Below are 16,240 nucleotides of genomic sequence, written 5' to 3' on the forward strand. Positions count from 1 at the left end.
TTCACATCAGCTTTGCCAAGCGCTTGGTATTTGTCTTATTTGTGTCAGGCCCTAGAGGGGAGTGTGATGTCATAATCGTTCAGGGTTCTGGCCTGAGAACCTGCAGGTCTAGTGTTTCACACGATTTCCAGCACAGGACTTTGGTTCTTTTATAAGGGACAGTAATATTCAGGTGACTTGATTTGCATAGCTTATTGTTATTTTAAATGGTATATGCTCATTGATTTTAGAAAAAGAAAGTTATGTAATATGGAAAGCAACAAAGATTATATCACTTATAATCAATTACAGTAGGGACTGCTGCCATTGAGGGAATCTTTTTCAGTTTCTCTCTCATTCTCTCTGTACTTACAGAAAAATACACATAATTTTAAACAGTACATGGAACAATACTCTATTTGGTGTGGCTAGAATAGTATTGTAGTCTGAGCAGAAATCCTGGCCCTTGATGGTAAACAGGGTGGTTACAAGGACAGCGCATCCTAGTGCCTAGGCCTGAATTTCTCTAATTCTACGTGATTGTGGGTAAGTGACTGAACCTCTCTGTGTACCTCAGTTTCTTCATGTGCAATAGCATTGCCTGCCCATCAGAGTTGGTGTAATGTTACATCAGATCATAGCTCTACATACCTGAGATAATACACAGGGCATAGAAACTGGGTACTACATTTGACTATTTTTAACTTAATAGCAACGTGAAAAAAGTTCAAATATTAAAGGGGAATATTTCCTCATACACTTTTCATCATATTTCATAACCAGAGTTTTAACATAACAGTAGTTATAACCAGAGTTTTGACATAAATTATTACTGTTTCTATATACAGCTATGTATATACTTTGCCTATACACAATTTGAAGCTAGAATTTGCATTTAGCAATACTTTGTGCTTGTTGGCTGATGTATCTGAAGACTGACACAGACATTAGCCGCCTTTCTGTGAAGGCCTGCTGAGTACCATGGTGTGGGCTGGCCTGAAGATTCACACCTGTAACCCCAGCATTCTGGGAGGCTGAGGCAGCCCTGTGACTTAGGGGACCCTGTTTCAAAACTTAAAACGTTTAAAAAGGGCTGGCAGTGTAGCTCACTGCAAAGGTTGTGGGTTCAATTCCCAGTACCCCAAAAATCAACATATAAAAGAACCGCCCGGTGGAATGTAAGATGCCTTTAAACCACGACGCAGCTTTACACAGGCTGCCTTTGTGAGCCATTAGTCCAACTCCAAATCCCTGTTAATTATTAAACCTTTATGTACTGTCTGTATACCTGACACTGGGATCGGGAACAGAGTGTGTTGTTTCTCAAGCCTGAAAATTGTTAGAGAAATGTAGTTATCAAGAGTTAAAAACTCCAAACCCTTTTCTTTTGACTTAGTGAAGAAAGTGGAATGTCTGCTGTTTGGCCGTCAAGTCTCCAGTGTGAGCAGCTGATGTGGCTCCCTCGGGATTCTAGCTGCGTGTCTTAGCATGGCGGAGATTGGCCTTCGCGGGGTCCTCCTTCTGTTTATTTCTCTGACTAAGTACCTGGAAGGTGCAAAGCTGCTAGCAGGCCTTAAAAAATGTGGTGATCTGGAATGTGAAAGTAAGTTTGCCTTTTTCCCCCTAGTTCTTCTCAAAGTAGAGGCTCAAAATAGAGATGTAAAATGTTATTATGGAGATGCATGATAAAAAATGAAGATTCATGTTACTGAGAAATATTTAATTGTAAAGTATACTCTGTATAAGAAAGTAACTCTGGAAGTGAACCAGCTGGTGATGGTATTTAATGTAAATATACCAAGATGAGATCAGATTGATATAAAAATGTATTATAAGTTATGATATTAATGCATACCTCACAAGTGAAAGGGTCTTTTTACTATTTTCTAAAAGATAATTGCAGATATGTGTAACCAGGCCACTTGACAGTTATTTATCATGTGCTTTTTAATTTTTATTTCCTAATCAAGACTTCTGATTGTTATTTTTCATAAATGGTTTTTATTTGAAAGCATATATTCTGTAAACTTTACCAAATATTAATATTTCTATGTTCATTTATTAGGTAAAAAGTGAAATTGGAGTTAAGATATAAGTATATTTTTATAACATTGACTAAAAATTCTTTGATTTATTATGATGAAAAAATAATTTCCATTTTAATAATTAAGAACTTTATTATTTTGTTACTAGCATTATGATATAAATAACTACATCTCTTTATACTGGAGTTTCTATACATGAATTTTGCTTTTTCCATATGTGTATTATTTCTAATTTATCAAAATATAAATTTAAAATGCAAAATCTTATTAGTATAGACATACAGAATTTATGAATAACATTTTATATGTAAACACTTTTCTTAAACTTTTAAGTAGGTAATCTAATATGTACAGAAGTTTATTAGGTGGTATTTCATAAAAATAATCCTTTCTGTCTTTACATGCTAACCCCATTTTAGTATCTTTCAGGGCCTGACAGAATATGAAAGAGAACATTCTGAGTTATAGCAATTTATGAGGCTATTTTAGCTTTAATTTGTGACTTAATCAAAATGCGTTTAAAATTGCACACGTTAGTGTCGCTGAGGTCCTAAACGGGACGTGTCCCTTACTCTGTGAGCCGAAGGGCTAACCTGGCCTCCTGGGGACGGTTCCCGAGGGCCTGCGTCTGTGGGTCTAAGGAGTGTCTGTCTAAGTGCTGTCTATCTAAGATCAACCAACTAAGACGCAGATAGTCATTTTTACCCCTCAGGGACTTTCGTTCCACTTAGTGGTGAGAAGAGGTCACCGCAGCTGTGAGCAATGGCCAGGGGAGTAGCAGATGCAGTAAGACAGGGGCTCAGGGGCTGAGGGTTTGGCTCAGCGGCATAAGCACTTGCCTTGCAAGCAGGCGGTCTTGAGTTCGATCCCCGGAACCGACAAAAATGAAAAAGACAAAAAAAAAAAAAGGACAGGGGCTCAGGGACGGGGCAGTAGGAGTGGGCTGGGGTGGCAGGAGGACGGGGTGGGTGAGGTAGAAGAGACTGGGGCTCAGGAAAGAGCAGAAGTGGAAGCCCAGAGTAAGGAGGCAGAAAGTTGTGGGTGAGCACAGGTCTCTAACCCTTGGTGGAAAGCTGATTTATTAGAATGAGAAGAGATGATTTACCTTAGAGATCTGTTTGGAGGCGTTAATGACCCAAGGATATGAAAATGCTTAACAAATTACCTTTTCCTTTCCTGTGGACAAGAGGATGGTAATGACACACAGCAGGGTCAATAATTCTATAAGTTTCACCACAGCCCTGGGTGTGTGTAAAGGAATAGATGTGTGTGTGTGTGCGTGTGTGTGCGTGTGTGTGCGTGTACATGTGCGTGTATGTGTGTGTGCGTCTTTTTGCTCTTCATTCCAGGCTGGTCTTGAACTCACTATGTAGCCCAGGCTGGCTTTGAACTCACAGAGGTCCTCCTGCCTCAGCCTATCGAGTGCTGGGATTACAGGTGTGTACCTCCATGCCTGGCTAGAAGGTCCTTGTAAATAGGGAATGGGTCAGTAAGCAATGGACATCCTCTAATACCAAACCAAAAAGCCAGGGCTTGGTTCAAGGCTCGATGGAAAGTTTATGTAGATTTTTGAGACTATAAATCATATTAAGAAATTAGCATTTGGAAGTATATAGGATGGAACAGTGGAAGGCAAAATAGATGGAGAAGAAATAACGTTCCAATTTAAAATGTGTATGTTTTTCTTTGCATATTTACATAGCTTTAATTAGCAGAGTCTTGGCCGTGAGAGATTACACAGGACCTGACTGCCGCTACCTGAACTTCACGAAGGGAGAAGAGATATTTGTTTATATTAAACTTGCTGGGGAAAGAGAAGATTTGTGGGCAGGAAGTGTAAGTATCCCGTCTTCAGAATTCAATGCAGAATAAATGGCCAACTTGCACCAGGATACTGCTTGCCTTCCTTCCTTCCTCTGTTTTGTTTTGTTTCATTTTGCTTGGTTTTGAGATAGTTTCACTATGCTGCTTAAACTAGCCTGAACTTGCAGCGATTTTCTTGCCTCAGCCTGCCTAGTGCTGGGATTACACATGGGCAGCATCGTGCCGGCTCCCTCCCTTCTCCTCTCCCTTCCCTCCTCCTTTCTTCTCCTTTTCCCCTTTCTTTCTCTTCCTTACTGTGTTACTGGGGATCAGACACAGGGGCACTTGTTCATTGAGCTATATCCCCAGCCCCTTTTCTTCCTCTGAGAGAGACGGCTAAATTGCCTAGTTTAGACTTGAATCTGCCATCCTCCTCCTTGGCCTCCCAAAGTCCTGGGATTACAGGTGTGTGGCTCTGTACTCAGCTCTGCTTTTCATCTTTAAAGGAACCCTAAAGTTTTCAAAGCACTGTATAGCTGGGCAAGCTAATGCATATCTGTAATTCCAGCACTTGGGAGGCTAAGGCAGGAGGATCACCATGATTTCAAAGCCAACCTGGGCTAGATAGTGAGTCCAGCCTGAACTGCATAGTGAAACCATGTCAAAAAAAAAAAAAAATCAAAACACTGTGTAAATATTAAAAACCCTTACATTTAAACAAACAAAAATGGTTCATGTGAATTGGTCACTCCAATATTCCTATAAAATTACTTTTGGGAAGTCGTTGAGATGGAGGGCTAAGGGGAAGCCTTGAAATTATTTTTTACATATGGTGCACAGGTTGTGAACTTAGATTTCCTATTTGTTTGGACAGACTTTAGGGGTAAGTGTATAGATTGTGAGATGGTTAAGCAACCCTATCCATCTCTTGGTGTGCCTTGGTCAGGTTTGGGAGAGAACAAGATGTTTGAATTAATCGTATTGAAAAGCATGTCTTTCTGAACAAAGGAAGAGCTGAGAGTTGTTACTGAAGAGATGGTCCGAAAGGTTGGTAGCTGAGGAAAATTTGATGAATTTTCCATTAAAAAACCACACTGTACAGTCAGACTTTGGTCCTTGTCAGCCTCAAGACAGTTCTCAAATGGGGCAGAATCCCACATATTTACCAGTACTGCTTTGTACTTTTGTGCATTTTAAAAATTAAGTTAATTGGTACACGTTAGGTGTACATTTTTTTTCATGTGGCATGATGCTTATATGTATGTTTTTCCAAATCCATTTTATTTCAAGGAGAAAAAGAAAAAAACTAAAACTAAATTACAAAACACGTCAATCAGGGGGCAACAATGGTACATACATTGGACACTGTCATTCCCAAATCATTCATCCAGAGCACAAGACATCTGCATTCAATTGTCTGAACAATGCCAGCACAAATTTTCCTCTTCAATGAACTCAGAGAAATCAGTAGTGTAACCATGTTAGCTATTTTTATAGACATATACATACACATATACATGTGTTGTTACGTTCAGCTTCTCACACTGATGAGACAATAGTGTTCACACATGTGTGTCTTATTTATTTCACTAATGAGTATGTTCTCAAGTTGCGTCCATTTACCCATAAAAGTGTCCAGTTCATTGTCTTTGTGGCTGAATAGTACTCCATTGTATAAAAATACCACATCTTTTTTATCCATTCCTCGGTCGATGGGCATCTAGGTTGTTTCCACGATCTGGCTATTACAAATTGTGTTGTTATAAACATGGGTTCACATATGTAGCTGTGGAATGATGTTTTTAATTCTTTTGGGAAGATACCCAGAAGGGAAATAGCTGGATTAAATGGGACTTCTAGTCGTAGTCTTTTGAGGAATCTGCACACTGATTTCCACAATGATAGCATTAGTCTGCATTCCCGCCAACAGTGGAGAAAGGTTCCTTTTTCTCTACAGCCCCTCCAGCATTTGTTATTGGTTGATTTCTTGATAGTAGCCATTCTTTCTGGGATGAGGTAGAATCCCAGGGTTGTTTTAATTTGCATCTCTCAAATGACCAATGATGTGAAACATTTTTTCACGTATTTATTTGCTGTTTGTGTTTATTCATCTGAAAAATGTTTATTCATCTCAGATGCCCATTCTTGGATTGGGTCTTTAAATCTAGGGGTACTGATTTTTTTGAGTTCTTTATATGTTCTCAATAGTAATCCTTTGTTTGAGGTACAGCTGACAAACATTTCCTCCCACATTGTGGGTTGTCTTTTACTTATTTTTATTTTTTTTGAGACAGGGTCTCACTATGCAGGCCTTGAGCTCACTTTTGTAGCCTCGGCTGGTCTCTGCCTTGCAACAATCTCCTGAGTGCTAGAATTACAGATGTGAGCCACCACACCCCACACAAAGCTTTTTATTAAAATGAGATCTCAGTTGTTTATTCTTTGTAGCATTTCCCATGTAATTGAGGTTTTATTCATGAAACCTTTGCCTATACCTATATCTTTGAGTGTTCTATCTATCCTCTCTTCTAGCAGATTTAGTGTTTATGTATTAATATTTATCTTTTTATCCATTTTGATTTTAGTTTAATGCATGATGATAGACTTGGGGTCTATTTTTAGCCTTGGCATGTGAAAAGCCAGTTTTCCACCACCATTTATTAAAAAGGCTTTCTTCCAGTGCATATGTTTGGCCCTTTTGTCATGACTAATGTGGCTGAGTGTTTTTGGAGCTGTTTCTGCTTCTTCTAATCTGTTCCATTGACCTTCAGGTCTGCTTTGTTTTGCCAGTACTATGCTGATTTTATCACAGTATCTCCACAGTATAATTTCAAATCAGGGATTGTGATTCTCCTGCCTTGCCTTTATTGCCCAGAATTGTTTTTGATACTCTAGGTTCTTCTGGTTCCAGATGAATTTTAGGAATGATTTCTCTAGTTCTGTGAGGTATGTTGATGGTATTTTGATTGGAATTGCATTAAATCTATACAGCAATTTTGGAAATATGGCCATTTTCACGATGTTAGTTCTTCCTACCCAAGAGCAAGAGATATCTCTCCATTTTCTGATGTCTTCTTCAATTGTCTTTTTTTTTTTTAATTTTTTTTTTTTTTTTTTTTGTCTTTTTCCTTTTTATCAGTACCGGGGATCGAACTCACGACCGCCTGCTTGCAAGGCAGGCGCTTATGCCGCTGAGCTAAACAATTGTCTTTTTAAGAGTACTTTATTTTTCAGTATAGAGATCTTTTACATTACATTCATTACATTAATTCTAGGTATTTCATTTTTTTGGATGTTATTGTGAAAGGCGTGGTTTCCCTAATTCCTCTCTCAGTGAATGTAATTTGTGTACAGAAATGCTATTGATTTTTGAGTGTTGATTTTGTACTGGATACATGATTGAATTCTTTTTCATACCCGGAATCAAACTCACAACCTCACGCTTCCCAGGCAGGCGTTGTGCCTCTGAGCTACACCCCTGGCTCAAAGCTTGATTTCCATTTTATCCTGTGTGTGTGTGTTTTATCTGACAGCTTGTTTGGCGGTTCTAGCAGGGAGCAAAGGTCCTCCTCTAAGGGGGTGGTTGTCTTCTTCCACCAAGCGTCAGCTTCGGGAGGGCCGCACATGGATGTTGAGGGAGGACGGGACACCGGCCTAGCCTGCCAGATCAGCTGAATCAACCCTGGCGATCAATGGGGTGACAGATATCGTAGCCAGATGGCCCTCACATCCATGTGTGGATGTTTGCTGTTTTACTTGTACCGGGTATCGAACTCACGACCTCATGCTTGCCAGGCAGACCCCATGCTGATAAGCTATCTCCCCGGTGCCCGAATTTGTTTATTAAATCTATAAGTTTTTTGGCAGAGTTTTTGCAGTCTTCTATGTAGAGTATCATGTCATCTACAACTAACGATAGTTTAGTTTTTCTTATCTTTATGCCTTTTATTGTTTTCTCTTTTCAAGTTGTTCTGGCTGATATTTCTAGATCTATATTGAATAGGAGGAGTCATCAGAGTAGACATCCTCGTGTTGTTTCTAATTTTAGAGTGAAGGCTTTCAGTTTTTGATGTTGGCTGTTGGTTTATCATAAAAGGCGTTTATCAGTTTGAGATAAAAACCATCTATTTCAATTTTCAGTAGGATTTTTATCATGAAGTGGGTGTTGGTCTTTGTCAAATGCTTTTTCTGTCTATTGAGAGATCATGGGACTTTTACCTAAATTTCTTGTGAAAATCAGCAGTGACTCATCAGCATTCGTGGTTTTCTTTTTGATGTTTTAATTAAATGTTTTATTTTATTGACTGCTATTGAGTTATTTAGAATTTTTCTATCTTCTTGATTCTACTTTCGTAATTCATATGTATCTAGCAATCTGTCCATTTTTTCTGCATTTTTCCATCTCACTGAAGTTTCTCAAAGTAGGCATTGTGCATTTTAAAGTACTAATAATGGGTCACAAAAAGGTTAAGAAATAAATCGCTAAGAATAAAAGGGTAAAAAAATGGCTAATATTAGCCCAGTAATATAATTATTTCTAATTATACTTTTTTTTAATTAACATGGTTTTTTTTTGTTTTTGTTTTTTGTTTTTTTTTTTTTTTGAGACAGGGTCTCGCTATGCAGTTCATGCTGGCCTTGAGCTCACTTTGTAGCCCAGGCTGGTCTTGAACTCGCATTGATCCTCCTGCCTCAGCCTCCCAAGTGCTGGGATTACAGGCATGCGCCACCACGCCGGCCCATTAGTATTTTTATTAAGACATGTTTGCAGTACATATTGATTGCATTCCTCATGGAAAGTTGGCACATGTGCTGAATACATCTTAATTCTTTTTTCTTAATTTTTTTTTTTATCTCTTTCACTTTTCTTCCCTCCATCTCTTGGTTCCCTTCCCCTGTATAAAAGATACCAGGGATGTGTAGCCTTTGGGAGGTTGAGGCAGGGGAATTGCTGTGAGTTAGAGCCCAGTCTGGGCTACAGAGTGAGTTCTAGGCCAGCCTGCACTGCATAACTGCGTAGTGAGACACTGCCACGAAAAGAGCAAAAAAAAATTAAAAAATAAAAAAGGGGCTGGAGATGTGACCCAATGGATGAGTGCTTACCCTTTTGCAAAAGATCTAGCTCCCATTCTCCTGTTACCTGTTTTTATTTTACCCTTTATTTATACTCTGGGTTTCTCGTACAAGAGAAACCATGTGACATTCAAACTGTGTGTCTGACTTATTTTAGTTAACATTATGGTCTCAAGGGGCATCCATTTTCCTACAAATGACTCAAGTTTACACTACTTTATGACCGAGTAGCACTCCTTTATGTATAACTATCACATTTTCCTTTTCCATTCATCTGAGGACGGACATATAGGCCACTTCTAAGATTTTATTATAATTGGGGTTTCTATAAACATCACTGTGCCACTGTAATATGATGTCTTTAACTCTTTGGGGAAGATAACTAGAAGAGAACTAGCTGGGTCAAATGGAATTTCTAGTTTTAGTTTTTGATCAATCTCTACCCTGGTTTCCATTGGTTGAGTTAGTTTACATTGTCACTGACAGTGTAGAAGATTCCTTTTCCCCCACAGCATTGCCAGCATATTATTTGATTTCCTGATGATAACCACTGTTTCTGAGGTAAGATGGAATCTTATTTTTGTTTTAATTTGCATTTTTTTAAATGACCAGAGATGTTTAACAGTTTATTGTCATTTGTACTTCTTCTGAGAAGTGTCTGTTCATTTCACTTGCCCATGTGTTGGTGAGGTCTTTTGTTTTGGTCTATTATTTTTGAGTTCTTTATATATGCTAGATATTAGTCCCCTGTCTGAGGAACAGCTGGCAAAATTTGTTCTCATTCCTGTAGGTTGTTTCTTTACTTCATTGGTCATTTCCTCTGCTGTGTGGAAGTTTTTAGTTTGATACGATCCTATCTGTTGATTCCTGGTATTATATCTTCTGTAATTAAGGTTCTGTTTAGAAAGTTCTTGCCTGTGCCTATGTCATTGTTTGGCCTGTTTTTTCTTCCAGCAAGTTGTTTCTGTTTTAATATTTGGAACTTTGATTTACTTTGATTTTAGTTTAGAATATGGTAAGAATTATGGATCTAGATTAAATGTTTTGCATACAGAAAACCAGTTATATATATATGTATATATATACATATATATGTATATATGTATATGTATACATACATATATATATATATATACACAGGCAGGATTTTTCTGTGCAGTTCAGACTGGCTTTTCTGAGCTCATCATGTAGCTCAGGCTGGCCTCAAACTCACAACATCCCTCCTGTTCTAGCCTCTGGAGTGTGGGGTTATAGGCATGCACCACTACGCCCAGCTCCTGGTACCTTTTATAAGAGAGGCTATCTCTCCTCCAGTCTATGTTTTTGAATGATCTATAAAAGATCAGATAGCTGAATGTGCCCAGAGTGGTTTCTGCATCCTCTGTCTCACTGATCCACTTGTCTGTTTTTGTGCCAGTACCATGGCGTTTTTATCACTATAGTTTTGCTGTATATCTTGACATTTGGCATTGTGATACTTCTTGTTTTGTTCTTTTCACACAGGATTACTTTTGTTGTTCTCAGTGCTTCTGGTTTCCTATGAATTTTAAAACTGTTTTCTCTGGTTTTGTGAGGAATTTTAATCATATTTTCATTGGAATCACATATCTGTATATTGGTTTTAGAAGGACAGCAATTTGGGTATTATTGCTTCTGCCAATATTGGATATTCCAATATTGGAATATTTTCCTTTTATCTTGTACTCTTTGATTTCATTTTTCAGTGTCTTATAGTTTGCACTGTAGTGGTCTTTCACATTTTTGGTTAGGTTAATTCCCTATGTTTTTAATTTTCTTGATGCAAATGTGAATGACATTGTTTTTCTGATTTCTTTCTTCATGAGTTCATTGTTGGTGTACAGGAATGATACTGAGTTTTCTGTGTTAGTTTTGTATTCTGCTACATTGCTGAATTTGGTTATTAATTCTAGGGGTCTTTTGGTTGAGTTTTTTGGGTCTTGTAAGTAGAGCATCATGCCATATGTAAATAATGATAATACAACTTCTTTCTTTCCCAAATGTATTCCTTTTATTTCTTTCTCATGCTTGGTTGCTCTGGCTAATGTTTCGAGGAGTATGTTAATCAGGAGTGGTGATAGTGGACATGTTTGTGCTCTTCCTGACTTAAAAAGGAAAGATTTTAGATGTTGGCAATAAGTTTGTCATAAGTGGCTTTTATCAGATTGAGACATCCATATGCTTATTTTCTTCAGGGTTTTAAAAATCATGAATGGATATTGGACTTTTCAAAGGCTTTTTCTGCGTCTATTAAGATGATCATGTGATTTTTGTTCTTGCTTCTATTTATGCAACATGCTACATTTATTGATTTGCATAGATTGAACCATCCTTATATCCCTGGGATGAAGCCTACTTGGTCATGATGTATGATCTTTTTGATAACGGACTGCATTCTGTTTGCCAGAATCTTGTTGAGGAATTTTGTATCTATGTTCATTAAAGAGATCGGCCTAAGGAGGATTGTTGTGAGTTTAAGACCAACCTGGCCTACAAAGTGAGCTCAAGGCCAGCCTGAATTGCATAGAGACCCTGTCTCAAAATAACAGAGTGAGAGAGAGAGAGAGAGAGAGAGAGAGAGAAAAGAGACATTGGCCTCTAGTTCTCCTTTTCGGTTGGATCTTTGTCTGGTTTGGGGATCAGGTTAATGCTAGCTTCCAAGAATAACTTTGAGAGAACTCGTTCCCTTTTGATTTCATTGAAGAGTTTGAGGATTTTTGACTTTAAACTTTCCCAATTTTTGTAAATTTGATAGCGAATTTTTTTCAGAGGACAACTTTCTTTAGTTGGTAGGTTTTTTTTTAGTTGGTAGGTTTTTCATTATAGCTTTAATATAACTTTGTCATTGGATTATTTGGGATATATATTATATAATATAATTATATTATATAATAAAATATATATTATATAATATATAATTTATATAATAAACATATTATATAATTATCATATAATATTATATATGATATATTATATATAATATAATATTATATATTATACTTGGTTCTTTCAGATTCTCTGGTTTGTTGGAGTACAGGTTCTCAAAGTAGTAGTGAATATTCTTCTAGATTTTGGGGATGTCCTTTGTGATTTCACCTTTTGCTTTTCTTTCTTTCTTTTTTTTCTTTTTTTTTTTTTTTTTTTTGTACCGGGTATTGAACTCATAACCACGTGCTTGCAAGGCAGGTGCTTATGGCTTATGCCATTGAGCTAAATCCCCGGCCCACATTTTGTATTTCTAATTCCATTGATTTGGGTCATGTTTTTCCAATCCTCCTCCTCTCTTCTTTCGTCCCCTCTCTTACTTCTTCCTTCTCCTCCTCCTTATCCTTCTTTTGAAGACTGGCTAAGGGTTAGTCCATTTTGCTTATGCCAGCTCTTTGATTCCTTGATTCCTGTGTTGTGTTTTAGTCTCAATTTTGTTAATTTCTATTTTGATCTTTATAATTTCCTTTCTTGTAGTAGCTTTGGATTTAAATTGTTCTTGTTTTGTCTAGGTGCTTGAGGTGCATCATTAGGTTATTTATTTGGGCTTCTTTTTTTTTTTTTAATGTGGGTATTCACAGCTATAAACTTCCCTCTTAGGACTACTTGCATTGAATCTATAAATTCTAGTACATTATACTGGCATTGTTGAGTCTAGGACCTGTCAAATTTCTTTGTTGATTTTTCTGTGACCAATTCATTATTCAAGAGCATATTGTTTAACATCCATGTGTTTGCACTATTTCTGCATTTTCTTTAGTCATTGATTTCTAGTTTCACTGCACTGTGATCTGATAATATCCCTGGCCTAGTTTCAGTTCTTTTACATTTGTTTAAGCACACTTCATTGGCTGGTACATGGTCTGTTTTGGAGAAAATCTCCTGTGCTGCTGACAGCAGTGTGTATTTTTGTTGCTGCTTTGTAGAACATTCTGTAGATATCTAATGAAATCATTTTTTGAAGATTTTATTCAACTGTATATTTTTGTTTATTTTTTTCTAGTTAATCTATTTGTGACAGTGAGATGTTGAGGTCCCCCACTGTAATTGTATTTGTATTTATCTGATCCTTTATGTCTAGTAATATTTTACAAAATTGGATGCACTGCTGTTCAGCGGAAACCTACTTATAATTATCTCTTCCTGTTGAATTGTTCACTAAATGTAGTGACCATTGTGTCTTGAATTGTGTGTTGAATTGTTCCATTGTGTGTTGAATTGTTCACAAAATGTAGTGACCATTGTGTCTTCTGATCAGGTTTGGCTTGAAGTCCTCTTTGTCTCGAAATAGCATAGCTACTCCTGCTCTTTTGGGCTCTTGTTGCATGGAATATTGTAAGTTTTTTAATGTCAATTTTTTTTGATTAAGTGTCTTTTCTGCATATAGCACATCTTCAAGTTTTGCCTTTTTGTACTTGCATTTGTCAGGCAGGCGCTTACGCAGCTGAACTAATCCTCAGATAGTTTTATTTTTTTGCTCCATTTTGCCAGTGTGTGTCTTTAGATTGGGGAGCTGAGACCATTCTCAGTGAGAGTTACTACTGAAAGCTATTGACTTATTCCTTTGACTGCATACTTTGTTGTTGCTAATTTCCTTTTCTTCCCATTTGAAAAAAAGTGTTTGCCCTACTTTGTATATATATATTCTAGTATGCCTTCTGGCATTGTTGACTTTTGTTTTTTTGGTGCTAGAAATCAAATTTAGGACTTCACGGTTGCCAGGCAGGTGCTGTGCCACTGAGCTACATCCCTGATCTGGCATTGTTGATTTAATCGTTTTTTTTCTACGATATCCTTGAGAATTTTTGAAGTGCTTAAAATGCTTGTTGTCATGGAAGCACCTCATTTCTGCACTTTTTTTCCTCCATCAATTTTGAAACATTGTTTTGCAGGATATATAGGTCTGGGTTATAAGCTGTTTTCTTCTGTGACAGGAGACACTTCATTGTATGCCCTCTGGGCCTTTAATGTTTGTGTTGAGAGGGCTGCTGTAATTCTCTTGGGTTTAGCTTTATCTTGAGAGCAGCCTGCGAGGCTATCAGCAGATGAAAGGAAAACCTGGTATTTATACACAATGGAGTACTATAAAGGTTATAAAGAGAGATATATTTGAGTCATCAGTAGCAAAATGTATGCACCTTGAGACAATAATGTTAGATGGACTAAATCAAACAGACAAATTTAAATATCACATGGTTCTTATTTGAGAAGTCTAGAAATGTAAATTGAGAAATCCAAAATGTAAATAATTTAAATAGCAAAATATTAAGATAAAAAGAAACAGGGAGAGAGATCTTTGCAAATGGGAAAAGAACCAAGAGATAAGGGAATGGGGAGGGAGAGGAGAAGAAGTAATAAAAAGAATAAGATGTGTTATGCACATGTACTGATTCCTTATGGTAAATGTAATCATTATATGCAGTAAACTTGTACAGCAAAGATTAAAAAGGGAGCCAGCCACGGTGACACATACCTGTCATCCCAGCTTGGGAGGCTGAGGCAGGAGAATCACCATGACTCCAAGGCCAGCCTGGGCTATATAAGTAAGTTCAAGGCCAGTCTGCACTACCTAGTGAGACCCTGTTGCAAAAAAACAGAAAACAGAAGAAAGCAAAACAAAACAAAAATGCCAGTCCATGTCTTGAATACATTGGACGCATACATTACATGTGTAAAAAAAATCACACAGTAGTCATAAGAGACAAAAAAAAAAAGCATTCTTACTTGTCTACTAAGTGTGAAGATAATAGTTTCACACAAAAGTGTGTGTGGCCAGGGTGAGGTCTCAGGTATTGTTAGTTTGGCACCTTAGCTGTTTAGTCCATGTGGGTGCTTACAGCACCACTGTGGACTCACTAGCTACCAGTTCCTAAAAAGGTGTAACAACTGCAAAGCTGCAAGAATTACATTTGAGACATAATGGTGTTGATCACAAGACTAAAAGAAATATATTCTTTTTAAAATTTTAGACAGGCTCTCTCTAAGTAGTTCAGACTGGCCTTGAACTCACTACATTGCCCAGGATGGCCTTGAACTCTAGGTGATCCTCTTGCCTCAGCCTTCAGAGTGCTAAGATTACAGGCTGGTACCACTATGCCTGGTTTACTATATGTGCTGCCAAAGTGAGCGCACCATGCCCAGCAAGCAATGCAGTCTTGAAACTTAATGGGAGTAAACAATGGGCTGAGCACGGTTGTGTGAACCTTTTCGGAGGACGTCCTAAACATGCTCCAGCTAGGTTAAGGGAATTTCTATTACTAAGGGAGACCCAGAAAAGTTGAGTGGAACCAAATCCTCCACAGAGGACTTGTGGGACGCTACTATTTTGAAGAATCCTGTGGTGGGTTCTCCAAGTTTAAGCATCTCACCTGCGTGTGACATTTGGAAAACACAGAATGTGTCACAGCTTTGTCTCCCCTGGCTACTTTGGTCATTTTGCCTTTCTGTATCCCAGGTGCACTAGAGCAGTGTACCAGGTGCATTGCTGTCTGCCTGGGCAGAGGAGGGCGTAAAGAACAGAAGTGGGCTGGGGATGTGCTGCTTCACCTAGTGGAGCCCTGGGCCTGGGCTCAGTACCCAACACAGGGAGCAAAAGAAAAGGAAGACGGCGGGGGACAGAGAAATGAGTGTGTGGTGGTGGCATGGTTTTCAATTTGAGGTTCAAAATGGTGGCAACTTCTGTTGGGCTTATTGTGCCCTTGAATTAATCTCTTTATTTCTGAAGAGTAAAACAATATGGTTTCATTCACTTTCTTTAGCTAACAATCGGCGGACAATTATTCTGTGACTTGACCTAGATGAAAGCCGATGACATAGGGCAAAATTAGCTTAGTGGTTACTGCTGCTTTGTCCTCTTCTTTGATGACCTTTGTCCTTTGTTTTGATAGAAAGGAAAGGACTTTGGATTTTTTCCCAGAGATGCGGTCCAGATTGAAGAGGTGTTCATATCTGAAGAAGTTCAAGTGTCAACTAAAGTGAGTAAACTTAGCCTCAGCTCTTGAGTGAATTTAAAATTTCTTGGCTAAGACAGGTTTTAAGAAGTGTACCTTGTTCACTGTATCACACAGTGAATGCATAAAATACTTGGCCTGAGAATTTTCTTAGACGTAATTTGAGTATATAAATAGAACTAGGCAAGACAAAACTGGTGACCGTTGAATATTTTACTTTCTGAACAATTAAAAAACTGGCAATAGCATGTAATGGTTAAATGCATGCATTCTAAAGATGCATGAAGGTTAAACTCCAACCTAATCACTTAGGTTGATTAGGACATAAGGTGACGTGACCTTATTGTCCTCCAAATTCTTCAACTGTACAATGGGAGTGATGAGTGT

General features: G+C 37.8%; 1 protein-coding gene across 5 annotated transcripts in view; it reads left to right on the forward strand.

The window, feature by feature from the left end:
• Window positions 1–1,266: 1,266 nt before the first annotated feature.
• Window positions 1,267–16,240, forward strand: part of Mia2 (MIA SH3 domain ER export factor 2) — a 112,629-nt gene continuing 97,655 nt past the window's right edge. For 2 of the 5 annotated variants that reach the window (XM_063246883.1, XM_063246894.1), the window contains exons 1-3: window positions 1,268–1,582; window positions 3,727–3,860; window positions 15,791–15,877. In XM_063246883.1, the coding sequence (XP_063102953.1) occupies window positions 1,468–1,582; window positions 3,727–3,860; window positions 15,791–15,877 (336 nt within the window). In that variant the 5' untranslated portion in view covers window positions 1,268–1,467. Of the gene's footprint in view, window positions 1,583–3,726; window positions 3,861–15,790; window positions 15,878–16,240 lie in introns of all 5 variants that reach the window. The other 3 variants (XM_013154660.3, XM_063246870.1, XM_063246877.1) reach the window with 2 other exon arrangements.

The sequence above is a fragment of the Cavia porcellus genome, unplaced genomic scaffold (genome assembly GCF_034190915.1).
Source record: "Cavia porcellus strain 051 isolate PalLab524CR breed Dunkin Hartley unplaced genomic scaffold, mCavPor4.1 scaffold_1, whole genome shotgun sequence".
NCBI lineage: Eukaryota > Metazoa > Chordata > Mammalia > Rodentia > Caviidae > Cavia > Cavia porcellus.